The sequence below is a fragment of the Dermacentor andersoni genome, chromosome 6, assembly GCF_023375885.2.
Source record: "Dermacentor andersoni chromosome 6, qqDerAnde1_hic_scaffold, whole genome shotgun sequence".
NCBI classification, from domain to species: domain Eukaryota; kingdom Metazoa; phylum Arthropoda; class Arachnida; order Ixodida; family Ixodidae; genus Dermacentor; species Dermacentor andersoni.
Window position 1 is genome coordinate 139,364,051 of NC_092819.1, and position 22,504 is coordinate 139,386,554.

The 22,504-nt window shown below is 48.9% G+C and overlaps 1 protein-coding gene across 1 annotated transcript in view; it reads left to right on the plus strand.

Moving 5' to 3' along the window:
- LOC126523371 (palmitoyltransferase ZDHHC20-B-like) overlaps positions 1-22,504 on the plus strand; it is a 41,329-nt gene that overhangs the window by 16,865 nt on the left and 1,960 nt on the right. Inside the window, exons 2-4 of the mRNA XM_050172004.1 lie at positions 7,160-7,367; positions 15,525-15,882; positions 20,630-20,795. Coding sequence (XP_050027961.1) covers positions 7,160-7,367; positions 15,525-15,882; positions 20,630-20,795 — 732 coding nt within the window. The remainder of the gene's footprint in view (positions 1-7,159; positions 7,368-15,524; positions 15,883-20,629; positions 20,796-22,504) is intronic.

Genomic DNA, 22,504 nt, shown 5'->3' on the forward strand with positions numbered 1-22,504 from the left:
CAACTCTTTCATTTTAAGCTCGTGCTCGCGACGCTCCTTCTCTTTCTTTTCCTCCTCGCAACGTTCCTTCTCCCTCTTTTCCTCATCGCGACGTTCCTTTTGTGCCTGCCGCTTCCGACGTTCATTGATATCCGCCCAGGCCTCTTCGGCTTCCTCAGCCGTTACGTACCCAGTCCTCATGACCTCAAGGATCGCATTCTTTCTTTTTGTTGAGCCCAACTCAATGCCAAACTCGTCACAAATTTGGAGAAGTTCTTTGACCTTGTACTTCTCCATCATTCACACTGTCCTCCTGCCGTTTACCATTTTTGAATATACCTGCCGTACGCTACTATAACGCTACTAGTAAGACATCCGCAAGTATTTCACGCACTGCCCTGTTTACCCTCTCAACATCCCCTGGTTTTCAAAACATTCTAACTAGGCTTGAAACACACAAGGTTAACACAATGCAACACTAAATCCTTCCATAAGCTACTATAACCTGTGTCATAGAAATTCTGGTGTTTGAGGTAAACTTCAGGCACTCACCGCGCCTAGGTAGCCGGTGCCGGTCAATCCCGTCGCTGCCATCTACTGTTGCGACTTTGAGGTGGTCCCTTTTGTTATTCTCACCGACGCCTGACTCGGAGTCAGGCGTCGGTGAGAATAACAAAAGGGACTTTATACACTATATACAGGTCATTATACAGGGCAAGATCGGATCGCCACGAGGGCCGAGAGCTAACAGCAAACGCGACTGTTCCCGCACGGCTACGTCCGGCGAGACTCCAACGCGTAACACATCTCACTCCACTCGAGAGCGGCACTCGGCTCACGGTGGTTCGGTGGATCCGGTTCTCCAGGCGGCGGCGCCGGGGCTTATAAAGCCCCGAGAAACGATTGTCACTCAAATGGCCCATTACAAAGCCAGCACTCGGTCGTCCAAGAGTTCCAACCAGCGACCGCGCTAGCCACCCGTTTCAAATTTGCCGCGCGCGGTGACCTCCAGGGGAAATGAATTACGGCGCTGGGCTCTCTAGCACTTTGTTGCACATTTGGACATATCGCTCGCCGATGCACCTCCACAGGACGCCGGTGCCTGGCGGCGCAGCATCTTGACTTTGTCAAGGAAGCGTTAGGGCCCTGCGCCTTTCGCCGCAGCCCCGGGTTTGTCCAAAGGGCGTTCGCAGGATAAATTCTGCATCTTGTAGATTCGGAATCCGGGCTGGTTGTACGGCACAGCAGCATCTAGGCACAACGAAGGTAGATAGCTTGGTCTGCGCTATAGCACCCATGCGCTTGCGCTTTACCCGCGTTCACGGAGTGAAGCATCACTGTCTCTATGCTTTCTTGATTTTTTTTTTTTTTGCCTTGGCGCCTACGTGATGGCTTCAGCTGCACACGGTGGTGCACACGAGCAGCGCAACTTGGCGGGCCTTGCTTGCTTCTGTCTTTCTTAAAATTAAAATCTATTTATATTCGCGCTTTCTCGTGCGATGCCAATAGGACAATAGTGTGATAAACCAGCACCAACTTGCAGCCGTCTTAAGCCTTACTTATGAAAGTCCTGTTCTATCCAAACGCATCATGCGCGTTATTGTTAGTGCTTAATCACAGTGCAGTACAGTCTCGTTTATTTTACGCTGAGTTTAAACTAAACACGCTTTGGTATGGAAAAGTCTTCACCTAGGATTCACGATTTTATCTGCATATTTAAAAATGACAGGAGCACTATGTTATAGTGCAAGTTTTTACGGATAATTCTGCTTCATCCAGCAACACATGTTGGAGTTTGACAGAAGAGAGGAGGTGGCCTATCGTAATGGCAAGCAATGTACGTCAACGCGAAGACACACAGGCGGGCACCTATGCAGCCCCAATCTGCGGAAGCCGCGGTTAACAACGTCCTTCTTCCCCCTGAAATAATCGGTTATACGTTCGGCCTTTCCACGCCGAAATTTCAAGCCTCAGAACTGCTTCACTCATGTTGAATTCCAATGGCGGAGTCGGAGCAAGTTTTTCTGCTCGTTTCGGAGCAAGTTTGTTCCAATGGCAGAGTGAGGGCGGGAGTAAGGTGTTCCAATGAGAAAGTCGGAGGGGATTCAGAGCGGGAGTCACTCCGTGGAGCAGAAAAAGATGCTCCGCCAAAATCGGCGGAGTGGACCGGAACTCTGCGTGACGTATTTCCTTTACCACGTTTGTCTGCTGGGAGGCGCCACCGGTCACGACTCGCGAGGAAGCAAAAGCTGCTGCACGCTTGGCGAGATATCCATTCCACACTTCTAAAGAAACAACAGGTGAACGGCGCTGAAGAGACAAGTGACCGGTGCGGCGGTGCTGGGAGAAACAGCGGAAGGAAATGACAACACGCAAGGTATCCTGGGTAACTCAGTGATAGAACTACCGCTTCGGCCTTGCTCCGGCGGCGCAGGTTGTGTTCCACTCGCGGATCTGGAGGCGTTGCTCTGCGCCAGAGTCGAGTGCTCGCTTGCGGAGTCCGTCAGCTGCTCCGACTCCGCCATTGGAATTCAACATCAGTCAGCACAAAATTTCGCATGCTTTTTGACCTAGACAGCGTGCAACGAATGAGGCTTCACTTGTAGTTTGTTATTTTGTATCTCCACCTGCTCTCCTTTCGTGATGAAGGAAAGCTGTTTAATTGAGAAAATGAAGACGAAATCTTCCCCCTTCATGTTTAAACAAGGGTGCCGAACCGAAAAGCTTTCGGTTTCATTTGAGGTTATAATTCAGCCTTCCGCATATTAGTCATGTCGGTTCAGGTTCAACTTCGGATCAAAAATATAGTTGCTCGAAACCGTTTGAATAGGTTAATAAGTATTCATAATGGCTCGGAATTCAGCAATAAACATTTATTAGGCGCCAATTTGCAACTTAACTCGCGAATATATTTGGACAAAAGATAGTCAATTTATACTTTTGCATAACGCGAAACGATGTGCGACGCCTTTCTCAATGTTAATGCAGCGAGTTAGATGAAAAACTGGCAGGCTCAAAGAAGAAAGAAAAATACGGTTGGTGGCCAACAGCAACAGCAATAACACAAATAATAAACCAAGGAAACAAAAAATGAAAAAAAGAAACAAGCAAGCAAATTGGAGTCTGCCCATTATAAGCGAGATAAGTCATCATCTGGCTACAAATACAAGCTTTTCCACAAAATTTGATAAGTGTACATTGTATTTAGAAAATAAGATTTACTCTTTACGTCAAACGCTTTCATGTCTTTTCTTTATCGCCGAGGCTGCGAAGCATTCTGAAAGTTATATTGAAAAGTATAGTGAAGAAAAGTACTACGAGGATGGGGTTTCCTTGAAACAACATGTAGCCATAAAATATTAGACGTTGGCTCCAATGGAAGTCGCGGAACCTAATGCTATGGTGATGCTTCCTGTCACCCAGATTGGGCTTGTCACCAGGGTATTAACAAAGAGCCCAGTGGCCAAATAGATTGTAGCACTCCAAGCCGTCGACAACAATACCTGAACCACGGTTTCGGTTTTTGGCGGAGGCGTGAACGCTAGCTGTAACGCCTTACGCCGGCTGCCCTGATCGACGCGGAATTTTTAAAGCGAAGCTTTCTATGTCTTACTTACTCATCCATGATCGCCGAAAACGCACTGCAGGAAAGCCAACCTACACATCTGCGTAGAACACTACTGTTTACATCCGCAGTTGTACCGATAAGAACAATGGGAACGTTGTCATGCTTTCGGCCAATGGGAAAACGCCACGCTACCCAGACGAACTGCATATATCTGCATTGCATTACGCGCGTCCCGCAATGCATTCCCGGCCGTCACCATGGGTAGGCCGCGGGTGCAGCGCAAGAGAGAAGAAGACGCTGCCGTACGGGAACGTAATCGCGAGCGTCGTCGTGCCCCTAAGGCCGACCCCGTGCATCTGCAACCGCATGCAGAAGCCATGCGTATCCCTCGACAATCAGATCCAAGCGTTCGCATCAGCGAGGCGGAAGCCAAGTGTCGTCGCCGCGCTGATCCCAAGGTTCGCAACCGGGAGAAAGCCGCCAAACGCCAGCGACTCTATGCGGAACCACATGAAGAGTTGCGTCTCTTCGGGTGGTTCTTAAAGGCCGTACTAAACGCCGCATGCGAGAACCGCGTCACATCAGGGAGGAATTTTACTCTCTTGCATGCGTATTCATGCGAACGACAATTAAAATTTGGAGTCGGATATGTCGGAGCGCAGACATGCTAGAAGAATTATTCCAAGTGAAACTGTGTAGAAACACAACTGCCTCTAATTTGTGAATGCAAAGATACACACTTACTGCAGTAAATAAAATGTTAATTATTCAGTTTTAGTAAACTGGACTGCTGACAGCGACCATTGTAATCTCACTTTGTGCCCCCCTGGCCACATAACTTGTTTGCGCAGATGGTCTTCGCATGCCTCCCAGTGCGTAATTTTAAGAAAACAATAAAGCGTAATTTTGAGCACCCAGTATACGCACACACGCGCACCCAAGCAGCAGAAAGAACTTTAAGGCATTTAGAAAACATCAATCCAAAACACTTCAGCAAAGGATTCTAATTAAAATGCTTACGTGTGGGAATGCGAATGTAAGTGGCCTCAAGTGTTGCTGCCGAATGCTTGACCTCTCACTCTAACCTCCATCAAGCAGTAAGTTGCCCTACCAGAGGCGACAACACACTAAACTTTCTTCGCATGATCTATCCATACTACATTTCCAATGTAACGTTACTCGCAGGCCTTAGCAATCAGTCTTCTTGTTATTTCGGTCTCACTGCCCTTAAGACTAGATCACCCTCAATGAAACATATTGTCGACTACAAGTGCGATTATGACCACATCAATGATAAACTGGCACTCATTTACAATGACTTCTCTAGATACCTGCTACTTACGCTATCCGAGTAGAAACTGGAGAACTTTATGAAAACATGTTACTAAGCTTTAAAACTAAATACATACCTACCATAACTCTGGCAGTAGATGCCAATAAATCGTGTTTAGCGCCTAAATATCTCTGGGACAGAAAAAAAGCCTCTGTTAAGGTCCGCTCGCAAAAGTAACGCCGCTGAATCACGAGACAGTTACCACGCGTGCGCGACAGTCTAAATCCAAAAATGACGAAAGCTCAAATACAAATTCTTTCCTTCCGGCTTGCTGTCTATACGGCATTCTGACCCTGAAAAGATTAAGATCATAATTTTTACTAAAATCAAAACTATGCTGCTGCAGGTCATTGGCTCGGAAGGCAGCCCAGTTTACTCTGAAAAATGTGCTACCGCACCCAGCGAGTACTTTTTTGTCAGCATTTTCACATTTCAGTGACTCCCCAACTGAACCATTACCAACATTCTGATCGACATTAATGCCATGGACATTGGAATCAGCTCAGAATCTGTGCTTAAAATAATAAGTGGGCTCAAATTATTGTCTCTGGCTGGCTGCGACGACGTCAACAAACTACTAAGAAATACGCTCACGTGGTCTACTAAGATTCCATGCCAAATATACAAAAAGCATATTTAAGTCAGGTAATCATGAATCTGTTGCTAACTAGCGCCCGTTTTCCTTGAGTAATTTCCGAAATTCCAGAGCATATTACAATGTCCAGCATAAGAGAACATGTTTAATATAGCAAGTTCCTTTACCCGCACGAACACGGCTAAGTCCGCAAGCACCTTTCTTGTGAAATGCGACTAGCTGCGTTCACCCATGACCAGCACAGTTCATGGATCACCGCTACCGAATTGGCTCAGTTTCTTTTTCTTACTACTCAAAAACCTTCGATCGTGTATCCCCATGGTAATCCACTAATAAAGCTACGCTTCATTGGCATTGGTACAAGTTTACTAAGATGGATTGCATATTTCCAAGAAGGTCGCGCCCACTTTATTGCCGCCAATAAACCTAAGTAACTTTTTACTGGCCTGAGGTCGGGTGCTCCACAAGGCGCAGGCCTATCGCCACTAATAATTTTTGACCAACATCGATGACCTCTCAAGAAACGTAAGCGCACAAACAAGACTTTTCGGGGACGATTGCGTTATCTATACCGTAACTTGCACGCCTGATAACAGAATAGCCCTCCGACGAGACGTCGGCGTAATCGCTACATGGTGCGAGAAATCGCTCCATGCCGCTAAATCTCTAAAAATAGAAATGCGCATCGTTCTCACCCAAACATATTATCAAACATCACGTGTATTACATTTATTCAGTGCCACCTTAATCAACTGAATATTTAAAGTGCATAGGGTTCTCCCTGACGCCGTCACTAGTATGAAGCATTCATATTCGAACCATCTGCTCTGATGTTTATCGCACACTAGGATGCTTACGCCGTAATCTTAAAACATCATCTCCTGAAATAACGACAATGAAAAAGAAAAGAAAGAAACTGGCATACCTAACGTACGTTCGACCCAAGCTCGAATACAAAGCATGCCTGTGGCATCCCTCACAGGCCTATCTTTCTGGAGACTTTAGAAGCCGTGCTAAATTGCGCGGCGTCGTTCATCTCATTGCAGTTCCGCTAGGCAAGTCAGTGTTACCGCATTACAAATGCGCTCTGGCTCTATCACGATTTTGGTCACGTCGAATAGGCTCCGTTTATGCCTTCGTCACTCATTTTATTATCCCACAGAATCGCGACCACGTTCTCTTAAACCCTCTCCTGAGAACATCTTCCCGTTTATCTCACATCAATCCATAGAAAGCCTCAAAGGTCGAGCAGTTCTTCCCCCACGCTAGTATACTGCGGAATTCAGTGCCTGACAACACGGTATCTTACAACGACCACTCAAAATCTAGCGACATATTTACAAGCCATCTTCTTGCCTACACGGAAACGCTTTCGGCCATAACTGCTATAAATTATTTTCATTCCTTTTTTATTATTATTGCTCTTGTGCGCTTCCGATACTAATTAGCTACCTGTCAAGCTCGAAAGCGGTTTTACACTAATTGTTCTTTTTCTGTCAGAGTTACAAATGTATTTTGACGCATCCTATACTGTTGTATCTTTCTATTAATGGTAGTGTGTAATCATATATACTGCATTATGAGCCTCCCCCCCCCTCCCCTGCCTTCCTTATGTGATGCCCACGGGCACTTAAGCTGGAATAGATGCAAATGCAAAATATTGACGGTTTGTCAACAGGCGCAGGGCGCATACCGGCGTACTTCAGCGTCAGCGTCGACGAGAAACAGCGGCTCGACGCGCTCACAGACTTCCACGAGCGACGGCTGTACCTGGACGAGCTGGGCGACAAGCGAGGCATCCTGACGCTGGGCCCGGACGGCTGCGTCCGCTACTGTGCCGAGTGCCAGCGCATCAAGCCGGACCGATGTCACCACTGCTCCTGGTGCAGGAGGTACGCGAGAGCGACCGCTTCGAAGAGCCGTAGCGCAAGCCTTAAAGGCACCCCCAGGGAGACAAAGTTACTTGATCTGGGTTAGGAAATTGTTCTTTCACCTCACGAAAACAGTCACGCTTACCGCGAGAAGACACTTTCGTAAGCCAGAAAAGACGCGAGAATGAAAGACTGGTGGCGATGCCGGCTGGAAATTCCCGCGCGAGCTATAGCCATGGCGCCACGAATGCTCTAGTTGAATGCTTCGCAGGAAAAAAAAAAAGAAAGGAGAAAAAAAATGAAGCACATTGTATTTTAAGAGAACCACTCACTGAGCTTAAGAAATTCTAACAAGTTTTACCAAACTACAACAGCCAAATTCGAAAAACTGTTTTCTCATGCGTGACGTCACAGTGACACACTAGTCATGCGGTTTCAGTGCAAATTTCGAAACTGAGACTTTGGGCGTGATTTTCTCTTCTAATAGTCAACCTATTACCACAAAATCATCGAAACTGCAATTACTCAAGAACACTTTATCAATCACTGATTTAGATTTGCTCTTTAGTGTTCCTTGAAGCATACAAGTCGACTTGCCTTTTTTAATATAGTAGCCTTGTTTTGGCTCTATCCTCCCCTCATGTTGGTTTCGTGTACACTATATATATATATATATATATATATATATTGTCACGTGGTAGTGACGGTAAAGAAAGCAGGGATACGGTGGAATACAAAACTAGCTTTTATTGGGCGAACCTGTGCCCACAAAAACAGGCTACACTTATAGCACAACGATAGCGGCGAACACGGTCGGCGATCGTCGGAAATCTGATCGGCGGGTCAAGCGCGTCGGCTCTTATAGAGCAGTCGTCGAATGTTCCAGACTAATCGTTCGGACCCGCGTGCCTTCCACAAAGTTCTACACCATTCGCGTTACGCGATGAAATCAGATAACACAAGGTTCGGCGACAACAGAAAGCCGGGTAGAAGCCGCGATAACTTTCCAGAAACTTCGGATACATGCAGGCGCGTTCCGCGCTGCGCGATTACAGTTGTTTAAGCGGCGAAACGTGGTCGCCCGATAAAGATAAGTACACGCGTCAATACCCCCTCTTAAAAAAGCATCGACCCGATGCTGCAAACAAACGAAGGTAATAAACAAAAACACTCGAAGCAAAGAAAAGAACAAAACTGACGAAGTTCGTCAGCGTCCGTAAAAGGGTTTAAGGCGCACCACGTGGACCACTTCAGATCGTGCGTGGCGCCGCTGTGAATGCGAAATGCCGTCTGGCACGACCTCATAGTCCAGAGCGCCAATACGTCGGATGACCTTGTAGGGTCCGAAATAGCGTCGGAGTAGTTTCTCACTGAGTCATCGTCGGCGTATCGGGGTCCAGACCCAAGCACGGTCGCCAGGCTGGTACTCGACGAAGCGTCGTCGGAGGTTGTAGTGTCGGCTGTCGGTCCTCTGCTGGCTCTTGATTCGCAGGCGGGCGAGCTGTCGGGCTTCTTCGGCGCGCTGGAGATAGCTAGCGACGTCAACATTCTCTTTGTCAGTTACGTGCGGCAGCATGGCGTCAAGCGTCGTCGTCGGGTTCCTGCCGTAAACCAGCTTAAACGGCGTGATCTGTGTTGTTTCTTGCACCGCCGTGTTGTACGCAAAGGTTACGTACGGCAGGATCGCGTCCCACGTCTTGTGTTCGACGTCGACGTACATTGCTAGCATGTCGGCGAGGGTCTTGTTCAGGCGCTCCGTGAGACCATTCGTCTGCGGATGGTAAGCAGTTGTCCTCCTGTGGCTTGTCTGGCTGTACTGCAGAATGGCTTGGGTGAGCTCTGCTGTAAAAGCCGTTCCTCTACCGGTGATGAGGACTTCTGGGGCACCATGTCGCAGCAGGATGTTCTCGACGAAAAATTTCGCCACTTCGGCTGCGCTGCCTTTTGGTAGAGCTTTAGTTTCAGCAAAGCGGGTGAGATAGTCCGTCCCCACGACGATCCACTTATTCCCGGATGTTGATATCGGAAACGGCCCCAACAAATCCATCCCAATCTGCTGGAATGGTCGGCGAGGAGGTTCGATCGGCTGTAGTAATCCTGCAGGCCTTGTCGGTGGTGTCTTGCGTCGTTGACAGTCTCGGCATGTCTTGACGTAACGGGCGACGTCGGCGGTCAGACGCGGCCAGTAATACCTTTCCTATATTCTCGACAGCGTCCGGGAGAATCCGAGGTGCCCAGCGGTTGGGTCGTCGTGTAGGGCGTGCAGTATTTCTGGACGCAGCGCTGACGGTACAACGAGAAGGTAGCTGGCACGGACTGGTGAGAAGTTCTTCTTCACGAGCAGGTTGTTTTGTAGCATGAACGACGACAACCCGCGCTTAAATGCCCTAGGGACAACGTCGGTGTTTCCTTCCAAATACTCGACGAGGCCTTTTAGCTCCGGGTCTGCTCGTTGCTGTTTAGTGAAGTCTTCCGCGTATTATCCCAAGGAAGGATTCGTCGTCCTCGTCGTGTTGCGGCGGGGGATCGATGGGGGCACGCGATAAGCAGTCGGCGTCGGAGTGTTTTCTTCCGGACTTGTATATTACCGTGACGTCATATTCTTGTAGTCTGAGGCTCCACCGCGCCAGTCGTCCTGAAGGGTCCTTTAAGTTAGCTAGCCAACACAATGCATGATGGTCACTGACGACTTTGAATGGCCTGCCATAGAGGTAAGGGCGGAATTTAGCTATAGCCCGAACGATGGCGAGGCATTCCTTTTCAGTCGTAGAATAGTAGCTTTCCGCTTTTGACAGCGAACGGCTAGCATACGATATCACCCTTTCAAGTCCTTCTTTCCTCTGGACTAGGACGGCACCGAGGCCTAGGCTACTGGCGTCAGTGTGGATTTCGGTATCGGCGTCCTCGTCGAAATGTGCAAGTACCGGCGGCGACTGCATGCGACGTTTGAGTTTTTGAAATGCCTTGGCCTGCGGCGTTTCCCACTTGAACGCGACATCACATTTGGTTAGATGTGTTAGCGGCTCCGCGATGCGTGAGAAGTCCTTGACAAAGCGCCTATAGTAGGCACACATGCCAAGGAATCTGCGCACTGCCTTCTTGTCGGTTGGCTGCGGGAACTTTGAGATGGCAGCTGTCTTCTGTGGGTCGGGGCGTACTCCTGATTTGCTGATCACGTGGCCTAGGAACAAAAGCTCATCGTAAGCGAAGCGGCACTTTTCCGGCTTCAGAGTGAGCCCTGATGACTTGATGGCTTCTAACACTGTCGCAAGCCGCCTAAGGTGATCGTCGAAATTTCCGGCGAAGACAACGACGTCATCCAGGTAAACAAGGCACGTCTGCCACTTCAGTCCGGCTAACACCGTGTCCATGACGCGCTGAAACGTTGCAGGCGCCGAGCACAGTCCGAATGGCATGACCTTGAACTCGTACAGGCCGTCTGGCGTGATGAAGGCAGTCTTTTCGCGATCTCTCTCGTCGACTTCTATTTGCCAGTAGCCAGACTTGAGGTCCATCGACGAGAAGTATTTAGCGTTGCAGAGCCGATCCAATGCGTCGTCTATCCGTTGAAGGGGGTACACATCCTTCTTCGTGATCTTGTTCAGTCGACGATAATCGACGCAGAAGCGTAGGGCTCCGTCCTTTTTCTTCACCAGGATTACAGGAGAGGCCCACGGGCTTTTCGACGGCTGGATGATGTCGTCGCGCAGCATTTCGTCGACTTGTTGCCTAACAGCTTCCCGTTCTCGCGTCGAAACTCGGTAAGGGCTCTGGCGGAGTGGTCGAGCGCTCTCTTCGGTTATTATGCGATGCTTTGCAACTGGTGTTTGTCGAATCCTCGATGACGTCGAAAAGCAGTCTTTGTATCGTCGGAGAAGACTTCTGATCTGTTGCTGCTTACTCATAGGAAGACTTGGATTCACGTCGAAGTCTGGTTCGGGGACAATGCTCATCGGGGTAGATGCGGCTGAATCCGAGAGGACAAAGGCATTGCTGGTTTCCACAATTTCCTCGATGTATGCGATTGTCGTGCCCTTGTTGATGTTAGGATGGATAGTTGGGCGTGTTGGTTAAGCATGATTTCTGAAGTGAAAGCGCTAAAAAGACGGAGGACAAAGAAGAAACGCACACACACAGGGCGCCTGTGTGTGTGTGTTTCTTCTTTGTCCTCCGTCTTTTTAGCGCCTTCACTTCAGAAATCTTGTTGATGTGCTTGAACTCTTGGCTGAAGTTGGTTAGCATAACTTCCACTTGCCCTCCGTGGAGTCGAGCGATCCCTCTTGCGACGCAAATTTCACGGTCGAGCAGTAGATGTTGGTCGCCCTCGATGACGCCTTCTACGTCAGCGGGTGTTTCAGTGCCGACGGAAATAATAATGCTGGAGCGCGGCGGGATGGTCACTTCATCTTCGAGCACACTCAAGGCGTGGTGACTACGACAGCTCTCCGGCGCTATCGCTTGATCTTGTGACAGCGTTATCGATTTCGACTTCAGGTCGATGACTGCGCCATGTTGATTCAGGTAGTCCATGCCGAGAATGACGTCTCGTGAACACTGTTGGAGGACAACGAAGGTGGCAGGGTAAGTCCGGTCATGAACGGTAATTCTTGCCGTGCAGATCCCAGTCGGCGTAATTAGGTGCCCTCCAGCGGTCCGAATTTGAGGGCCTTCCAATGCAGCCTTAACTTTCCTCAACTGGGCGGCGATGGGTCCACTCATGACGGAGTAATCGGCTCCTGTGTCTACTAAGGCGGTGACTGCGTGGCCGTCGAGAAGCACGTCGAGGTCGGTGGTTCTTTGTCTTGCGTTACAGTTAGGTCTTGGCGTCGGATCACGGCTGCGTCGTGTTGAACTGAAGTTGGTACGTCGCGTCGTCAAATCGTCTTTCGTCGGTGTAGTCTTGGCTTCCTGACTTCCTCGGGACGGCGGCGTGTCGTTATTATGTCGTCGAGATGGTTTCTTCGGCGTCTTCGTCGGCGGCGGAGGATCTTCGTCAGTTCGACGAACAGCAACCGCACCTCCACCGGTTGCTGCTTTTAGCCATACACTGGCCCCGGGCTGGGCCAGTGTATGGTCGGCGCTGCGGCGAGAGGTAGCGGCCTGGTGATGGCGAACGCGACGGTCGTCGAGAGCTCCACTGAGTAGCGGCGAGGTAGTCGGCGATATCGCGAGGGCGTTCACCTTGCTGCGGGCGCGGAGCGTTGACGGCGAAACCTCGCAGTCCCATCTCCCGGTATGGGCATCGGCGATACACATGGCCGGCTTCTCCGCAGTGATAGCAGAGCGGGCGGTGGTCGGAGGCTCGCCAAATGTCCGTCTTCCTCGCGTAGGTGCGCTGGGCGACGGGTGGGCGTGCTGGCGGCGGCGGCGGCGGACGACGGAATTGCGTCGTTGCAGGGCCCTGGCGTGATCGCGGAGGGGGACCTTGACGGCGTGCGACGGCGGCGTATGTCATCGCTTCTGGCTGGGGCTGCGGTAATTGTGGTTGCTGCTCGGGAACTCCAAGCGATCGGTGCACCTCTTCTCTCACGATGTCGGCGATCGAAGCCACTTGGGGCTGCGACGAAGGCAGGACCTTGCGCAGTTCTTCGCGCACAATGGCCCTGATGGTCTCCTGAAGGTCGCTGGAATCCAGTCCTTGGATGGCGTACTGCGGCGTGAGCCCCTGGCGGTTATATTGCCGGGTGCGCATCTCCAGAGTTTTCTCGATCGTCGATGCTTCTGCAGAAAACTCAGCTACGGTCTTCGGCGGGTTACGAATAAGTCCAGCGAAAAGTTCTTGCTTGACGCCCCGCATCAGGAAGCGGACTTTTTTCTCCTCTGACATTTCCGGGTCGGCGTGCCGGAAAAGGCGGGCCATCTCCTCCGTGAAGATCGCGATTGTCTCGTTTGGCAGCTGCACTCTGGTTTATAGTAGTGCTTGGGCTCGCTCTTTTCGCACGACGCTTGTAAACGTTTGCAAGAAGCCGCTTCGGAACAGGTCCCAAGTCGTTAAGGTGGCTTCTCGATTCTCGAACCACGTCCTGGCAGCGTCTTCCAATGCGAAGAAGACATGTCGCAGTTTGTCGTCGCTGTTCCAACTGTTAAATGCAGCGACCCTCTCGTACGTCTCGAGCCAGGTTTCCGGGTCCTCGAATGTTGAACCGCGGAACGTGGGGGGCTCCCTGGGCTGCTGCAGCACGACGGGGGATGCTGGGGCTGCCATTGGGGTGGACTTGGTGGCAATCTCTCTGCTCGTCTCAGGTAGAAGTCCGTGCTCTGGGGGCAGTCCTTGCAGTCGGCGGCTAGTACGCTGCTCTTGGGCGACGTTGGTTTTGTCCTCGGGCTTCGGGCTTGGATCGCGGCTTTGCGGGGGCGTTCGGTACATGAACGCACAAGCACCTCCACCAGATGTCACGTGGTAGTGACGGTAAAGAAAGCAGGGATACGGTGGAATACAAAACTAGCTTTTATTGGGCAAACCTGTGCCCACAAAAACAGGCTACACTTATAGCACAACGATAGCGGCGAACACGGTCGGCGATCGTCGGAAATCTGATCGGCGGGTCAAGCGCGTCGGCTCTTATAGAGCAGTCGTCGAATGTTCCAGACTAATCGTTCGGACCCGCGTGCCTTCCACAAAGTTCTACACCATTCGCGTTACGCGATGAAATCAGATAACACAAGGTTCGGCGACAACAGAAAGCCGGGTAGAAGCCTCGATAACTTTCCAGAAACTTCGGATACATGCAGGCGCGCTCCGCGCTGCGCGATTACAGTTGTTTAAGCGGCGAAACGTGGTCGCCCGATAAAGATAAGTACACGTGTCAATATATATATATATATATATATATAAAGGGAACAAGCACTGAAGTATATGTATATAAGAAATCAGAATTCTGACATTTGACATCATACCCGGCTCTCCTAGCACACAAGCTCGATGCTCAAACCACTAGGGAACGATTGGTCGCTATCCTAAAAAGGCGGCCTAAAACACCTTTACTATGTCTACCTCGTGCAATTTACCGATTCGAGACGCTTGGCGCTTTAGGCGCGTGGCATAGCAACAATCACATTTAAAAAGTGAGCACGAGCATCTTGTGTAGCTGTCGATGAAGATAGAAGTTACGGACGCATTCGTGGCGCGTTTCTACCTGGTCGAGCACTTCGTGTCTTTTTATTCAACGTGTTTCGCTGCTCAATATAAGTAGCGCTTGCTTTTGCGAGATCACCATGGTGGCTGAGGGACGCGTTCGTCGCAGATATGTGCAGCGTGTCATCCTCTTAACGCGCCATTTTGCCTTGCCGGTGCAAGAAAGCTTCGCGTACACCAATCCCCGCAGTGCAGGTGATCTACATTTTATCTTCTTTTTTTAAATAAGCTTACTTCCTCCTCCTCCTCCTCGATGGTCAATAGCGGTTGTTTCTTGTGACGACAGAATAAAACAGCAGTGTGAAATAACGAAAGAACAAAATCAGGGACATATATAAAGCCTATATAAGGCGCTTGGAAAACGTGTAGTGCGTTTGCAATACACGTTTGTGGCGCATTACGTGTTTTGAAGAATGACCTACTTTCCTACCGAGTTGTATATTACTCATACTGCTTCATCGCAAAGGAACCAAAGGACGCCAACGAAACATGTGTCAATAAGTATTTGACGTTCTGGCTTGCATATGTTCGGAAAGCCCGGACGACCATACTCGTTACCAGCATTTTCGTACGCGTGGCGCCATTTCTTTGGTCATGATTTTACTACCCAACCAGACGAGATGTCTTTAAATCACCAAGTTCCTCATAAAGCGCAGATTGCAAAACGAGAGTAACATGGGCAAGAGGCAGAATTACGCGCACATTGCTAAGTGCACAGGATATAAGGTGACGTTCAGGTCAACTAAATCCTCTCGTAGGCGTGTTTTACCTTCAGTCGCTCGCGTGACATTGCGGCCGCCGTGGTGGAAAAATGAACCCCGGACCACGAGCTTCAAGGCAGAGCTTCTACCATTTCCCCGAGCCACAAGTGACCGCAGCAAATTGTTGATTCAATCGGTTGACTTGTCCGAGCTTCACTTGTGATTTCTTAGAATCCAGTTATCCGCAACGCAAGCAACATCTATACTATACTCTCCATGAGGTTTACCACGAGCTATGTCTTCACATCCCTCGCTTCCTTTTACGTCTGTCTCTCCTTGTAGGTGCGTGCCCAAAATGGACCACCACTGCCCGTGGTTCAACAACTGCGTCTCCTTCACCACCCAAAAGTCGTTCCTGCTGACTCTGGTTTACTCCTCTCTGCTGGCCGGTTTCGTGGCGGCCACCTCCGTCATACACGCCGTCCTCGCGTGGTTCGGCCCGGGCCTCCTGTTCGCCGCGATCAACGTCAGCGCGCTCGTCATCGGTGGCACCTACCTATCGGTCGGCCTCGGCGGCTTCTTCTATGTTCACTTGAACAACATGTACCGCAACGTGACCACGCTCGAGAACATGCGGGCGACAATGTTCAGGGAGCCCGAGGACTCCTTCGACATCGGCTGCGCCGAGAACGTCGCCCAGGTAAGTGTGCCTGTATTGCGATGATTACGGCGTCTGCCACTGCGAAATGGCACAAAATATTTGGCATCGAACTGCGTGTGTCGACAAACGTACGGTAGCGTTCAACTTGAGCTGTAACGCGGTTCCCGTGGTCAAAGGTGATCCAGGACTCTACGGCGACGCCGACAAACAAAATGGTGGTTTAATACGTGCCAGTTACCGGAACGGTGTGTAGTTAAACATTTTTGTATGTCGGCACCACCGCGCAGTCTTGGAGCCCCCATATGGGATTCCACACAGCTCAACACATATGTATTGACACTTTGACAATCCCCTCGTCTGTGATAACGTTAGCTGTTCTTCACTTTTATTCAAGGTTTGCTGCACTTTTGACCAAGAAAGTTATGCTTAGCATTGTTAACTTGACAAACGTAAACAAATGCACCAACCTGTGCTAGCAACACTGTCTAGTGGGTAATGCTTCTAAAAACGTTTCTGAATCGCATACAACGCCACAGTTTCTTTTTGTCGCACCGACTCTGGCTGCAGTTGGTTATTTAACGCCAACGATAACAGGGCATTTCAAGGGCGAATAGAGTGGTTTCAATTACATGGTACTTTTAATCTAATGAGGATATCCCAGTGGCAAAAGTTGCAAGGGAGGAATCTCATGTTTGAGGCAACGAAGTGTCGCATTAGGTAGCTTGATTTTAGAAGTAGTGAAGATGACTTCGAAAGCGATGTTTTTCCATAATTTCATCGCGTTCGTTCCTTGCGCAAACTTTAATCATGTGGTTCCGCACGTTCCTATTTTGCTCTATAAGAAAGCACATTAGCTAATTTTCTTTGAAAAGAATGCACGAGCATAACAGTAAGGGATGCACAGAAATACGATGTAAGAACCGCATAAAACATGCATGTCATATGGAGATGCACATTGGATTTTGTCCACCAAATTACTTGCTCCAGTATCAAGAACGCAGAAAAAATAAGATTCGCCGACGAATCACGATCATCGCCATCATGATCATCATCATCACCACCATCATCATCATCATCAGCCTATTTTACGTCCACTGCAGGACGAAGACCTCTCCCTGCGATCTCCAATTACCCCTTTCCTGTGCCAACGGATTCCAACTAGCACCCGCAAATTTCCTAATTTTGTCACACCACTTAGTCTTCGGCCGTCCTCTACTGCGCTTCCCTTCTCTTGGTATCCATTCTGTCACCCTAATGGTCCTCCTATAACTAGATACGAGGTCAGAAGGGCCTTGCAAGAATTGAAACGGGTAAAAGCGGCAGGGAAAGATGGAATAACAGTCGATTTAATCAAAGATGGAGGAGACATAATGAAAGAAAAACGGGCGGCTCTCTACACGAAGTGCCTATCGACTACAAAGGTGCCAGAAAACTGGAAGAATGCAAACATTATACCAATCTACAAAAAGGGAGACGTTAAATAACAAATATTATAGACCCAGTAGCTTACTCCCAGTATTGTACAAAATATTTACCAAAGTAATCTCCAATAGAATAAGGGCAACACGGGACTTTGTGAACCAAGGGAGCAGGCTGGCTTCAGGAAGCGACACTCTAAATGGGTCACATTCACGTCATTAATCAGGTTATCGAGAAATCCGCAGAGTAGAATAAGCCTCTCTATATGGCTTTCATAGAATACGAAAAAGCATTTGATTCAGTAGAGATACCAGCAGTCATAGAGGCATTTCGTAAGCATGGAGTACAGAGCGCTTGCCTAAATACCCTGGAAAATATCTACAGTGATTCCACAGCCACCTTAATTCTACACAAGAAAAGCTTAAAGATACCGATAAATAAAGGGGTTAGACAAGTAGACACAATCTCTCCAATGCTATTCAATGCGTGTATGGAAGAAGTATTCAAGCTATTAAACTGGGAAACGTTAGTAAGGATTGACGGCGAATACCTGAGCAACCTTCGGTTCGCCGATGACATTGTTCTATTCAGCAGCACTGCACACGAGTTACAACAAATGATTGAGGACCTGAACAGGGAGAGTGTAAGACTGGCGTTGAATATTAATATGCAGAAGACAAAGATAATCATGAATAATCGGGCAAGAGAACAAGTGTTCAGGATCGCAAGTCAGCCTCTAGAGTCTGTGAAGGAGTACTATATAAAATATTTACCAAAATAATCTCCAATAGAATAAGGGCAACACGGGACTTTAGTCAACCAAGGGAACAGACTGGCTTCAGGAAGGGATACTCTACAGTAGATCCAATCCATGTCATTAATCAGGTTATCTAGAAATCTGCAGAGTACAATAAGCTATTCTATGTGGCTTTCATAGATTACGAAAAAGCATTTGACTGAGTAGAGATACCAGCAGTCATAGAGGCATTGTCACCGACGATTACAATACTCCCTAATGCGAAATTTGAGCGCAGCTCTATACGTGTTTTAATTTCGCGTGTCAACATTTTGTATTATGATTATATAGACAAACGATTTATATTAGGAAGTTAACACTGTGAGTAGCGTAGCTGGCGCGGACAATCATTCTCGTACGGCACACTGCAAACGGAGCGAACTGTGGCGCGACTGCCTCGCTAATTCGGAGATCGTGAGAGGCAGCGCGTGGGTTACGCGTGGGCGCTATTCACAGGAGCTGCCATAGAGAGACCTACGCTCATGCAGCTTTTTGTTTGCATAGAGATGAAGCACGCTGCTATGGTGCCATATCGTAGCCATCGTCGCCGCACAGCCCGTCTTGCGCGTCACTAAGCTTTTCTTCTCAAGCTTTCGTTCCACCAGCGACGGGAGCGGCCCTTTGTCGCAGGGAAATCGTGCCCCCAGTGTAAGCGGCGACAGCGCCCCAGAGAGCGTCACATCGAGCCTTACTCGTAGCCGCTCGTGATCGCCTCTTGCAGGAGCAGTGACAACGGTCCCACGCGTTGGTAACGCGGACTGAACTCAGCAGCTGACGCCGCGGACGAGCGTAGCCCTCCCACCCTCACACCACCCTCCCCCCCCCCCCCCCCCCCCCCCCCTCCGGAAGCGCCGATGATTTCGCCGACACAGCTGCGGATGCCGTGATCGCTGGCAATTCAGCGCATGCACAGGCCGTTTCTCCACCACTCTTCCTCCACTTTAAGCTTCGTGCTTTCACTGTATCCTCCCCCTCCAATTTGTTCCTCGCGCTCTCTTCTTTCACTTCCCGCTGCGCTCCGCATTCGCTTTTATCTTTCGCTCTGCTTGTTCGCTAGGTTACGAGGGAGAACGCCGACGCACGCCGACACTCAACACAGGAACAGGTGCCTAAGAGCGGTGCTCTAAAAAAGCAGGCAGACTCAACCCCAGTGGACATCTACGTAAAGCGAAGCATTGTTGGTGTGATTGGCTCATGTACTAGATGTCTGTGTGTGTGTGTGAAGTGCCGCTTTCGAGGTATAAATATTAGTTTTAAAATGTTCCATGTTATGAGAAGAAACGATTTTATGTTCAGTGAATTATAGACAGGCTGGATATTAGATACATGTATCTACGTGTAGTATATAATATATCTGTTATTTGTTTGTGTTTTCAGTGGTGTACGTCTGTAGTGTTCAGTTGCACTCGAGGTGCTTATGATGCGTCGGTTTACGGGTGGCGGAGGATTTGGTAAGGCTAGCCTGAATAGCGAGACGGCTCCCCGGACAAGCTCACAGAATGTGAGCATCATCCGGGAAGCCGCCACATGCCATGCAAACATGTTTACCAGGCGAAGCTTGTATGTAGTGTTGGAAGTGTGGGGACAGGAGAGAGTGCGTCTGCGCACGCCTCCCTAGTACCACCTCTCTTTGCTTCATGTTTGTGACTGATTGTAGGTACATCATTGAGTCGCTTCGTAAATCGTCAAGTATCTCGCACCTCCCAGCCCTAGCGAAGGCGTGTTGCTCATTCATATTCAGTGGATCCGCCCACCACAGAGGAGGGCACGGGAGATCTGCGCGGGATGTGGCATGTGCGACTTCGTTTCCTCTGAACCCTGTGTGACTCGGGATCCACTGAATCCGCACTCTAATGTTAGGGTGTGCGTTGACGTGTGTTGGTAATGCTGAATGTAGTGCCGCGGAAATGTTTATGGCTGGAAGTGCCCTGCTTGCAGCCTAGCTATCTATTCGAATGAGCAGATTTCGTTCGTGTGGATTTGGCATTGTCGCGGCTTCCACGAGCGCTGTAAGTTCCGCTTGATTTGCGATGTAATGTTGCAGTGTAGGCCCCATTATAAAGGTGTAGAGTCGATTGTCACCCCTGTGCAGAAGCCTTGATTATTTAGGATCCAGCCCTCGGTGTCGTCCCTGAGGCATAGTGCTCGATTTTGTCGTCTTTCCGGTTGTGTCTAGAACGCTACCGTTACGACCGTGCGGTACTGGTAATTGTGGCGCCTTGCCTTCGGTGGTACCACCGGTATCACCGGAGCGCGTTATGGGGCCGTACCACCATGTGATTTTTCTTACTATGATATCTTTTGACTGCACCGTCTTTGGGACCGGCTTCCGAAAGCAGTTGGGCACAAAGAAATCGCTATTAGTTTCAAAGGAAAGCTTGGCCCTTTGAAAATAATAAAAATGAATTTCAAGCCTGTACCACACCGAAAGTATCACAGGGGGCAATGACAGGCGAAGGATGCGACATAGCGTAACGCCGTGATGTCTCTTCCTTCACTGTCCATATCCCCTAGAGTACTGGTATCACATAACGTCTAACCAGGAATACGTCACTCGCGTCCTTCTCACAGGTGTTCGGTCGGTTCAAACCTCTCTGGGCGATTCCGGTGTTGACCAGTCTTGGTGACGGTACCCGCTTCCCCACGAAGCTCCACCCCGACCCAAACAACCTGCAGCTTCCACTGGTCCGCGCAGTGAAAGATGCCCCTGCTGCCACACCGGGGAGCTCGTGTGCAGGTTTGCGCATTTGGAGTGCTAAATTGGACGGGTTAGTGTGCATGCTGCTTCAGAAGACGAGTAACACCGCAAGACACAGGTTGTACAAATGGAACGACAGCCCTTCATTCGTTTCCATTTGTACGTCATCTGTCTTGCGCAGTCACTCGTTTTTTTTTTTTGCGCATTTGAATAACTAAGCATCGCAGTTCACCAAGCGATGTAAAGCCAGTCGATGAGGTATAGCTTTATGGGCTTGTTGGGAAGGCTTCTTCTATTTTGTTGTAGTGCAGTCAGAATGATGGATACACAGAAAGTACCATTCGATAACACACAGCGCTGTGCTGTTGTCTAATGTACATTTATGTGCTTCTGTCGTTTTGTCTGCGCAACAATAATAAAGAAGCAAGGCAAGCGTTGCTAGGCTTGCTTTCCACGCGTTGTTTTCATACAGCAAATAAGTACACCAACGATAGTACGCAGCTAGATGCAGAGGGTGCACGTGAGCACTACGTGAGGTGCATATATGTTGATCGTGAGCTGCGTTACGCGTGGCTTTTCTCGATTAAGCGTGCAATTCCCTTAGTCAAGCCAACGTCTAGTGACTGCGCCATTTGCCTTCGGCTGAAGACGATATCCTCTAATGTATGTTTACGTGTCAAATGAACCAGTGTTATAAGCCACACAAATTCCGCCATATAAGTATTTAAATAATACTGGAAAAAAGAACCATTAAACGCAGCACCGTACTTATACCGCTACCGTCAGCACTTTTACATCGACGCAGATGGCCTCTGGCTTGTAATGTGCTCATGCTATTCGATGCGCTACGTAAAGCATCCGCACCGGTGTCATATTATTCGGGAATTAGTAGTACAGATAGATCAGTAACGTTGTGACAAAGCGTTGCGAGTTAAAACATACGTATACGCATAAAACAGTTATCTCAGGGCAGCTCAGCGTCGAAAATAACCGGTAAAAGCGTAACCACTCTTAAAGATGTTATGTTGCCGTCAGAGAGAAAGATGACGGACATCAAGTTTGTTTTTATATTTAACTATGTAACAATATTATGCAACGTGCTCGGCCTGTCGGTTTTCAGGTGCTGCCCAGTCTGTGTGCGTGTGTGTTAGTGTAGACATACTCGTGCGTTATTCAAGAGTACCGATGAATAACGACGAGTATGTGGTTATTTGGACGCATTTGAAAGAGTATTGCGTTTCTTTTTTCGTCATCTCATACTAAGCACCGAGTGTCTGTGCAAAACCATGACTTTTCCCTCTACTGAGGGATCTATGTTATACCCCTGTCACGCGGGAAGATTTAATGTCATTCGAATCGAATGGCATTTGATGCATCCAATGCCATTCGGTCTCTTGCTGTGCTACACAGTAAAATATAATGGCATTCACAAATGATAGCAATGACGATCTGGAACAAAATTTCTGAAATTCAAAGAAGTTTTGTGCCTGTTAAACGCGTTTAAGAACTTTTGCGAGTACTTTTAAAACCGACGAAGACATTTTGACGCCAATTATTCACAACTAAAAGCACTTCGATCAACACATCCAATATGGCCGACCTCCGCGACAGACTCCTGATGCAAACAGTAATCGCGCTTGAGCACAGCCCGTGGTGAAAATATCATCGCGGCAAAAATATTTATTCCTTTCTATAAGTCTAAAAAAAATATCCTCTGACTTTGCTGATGCACGCATTATTTTTTCGCG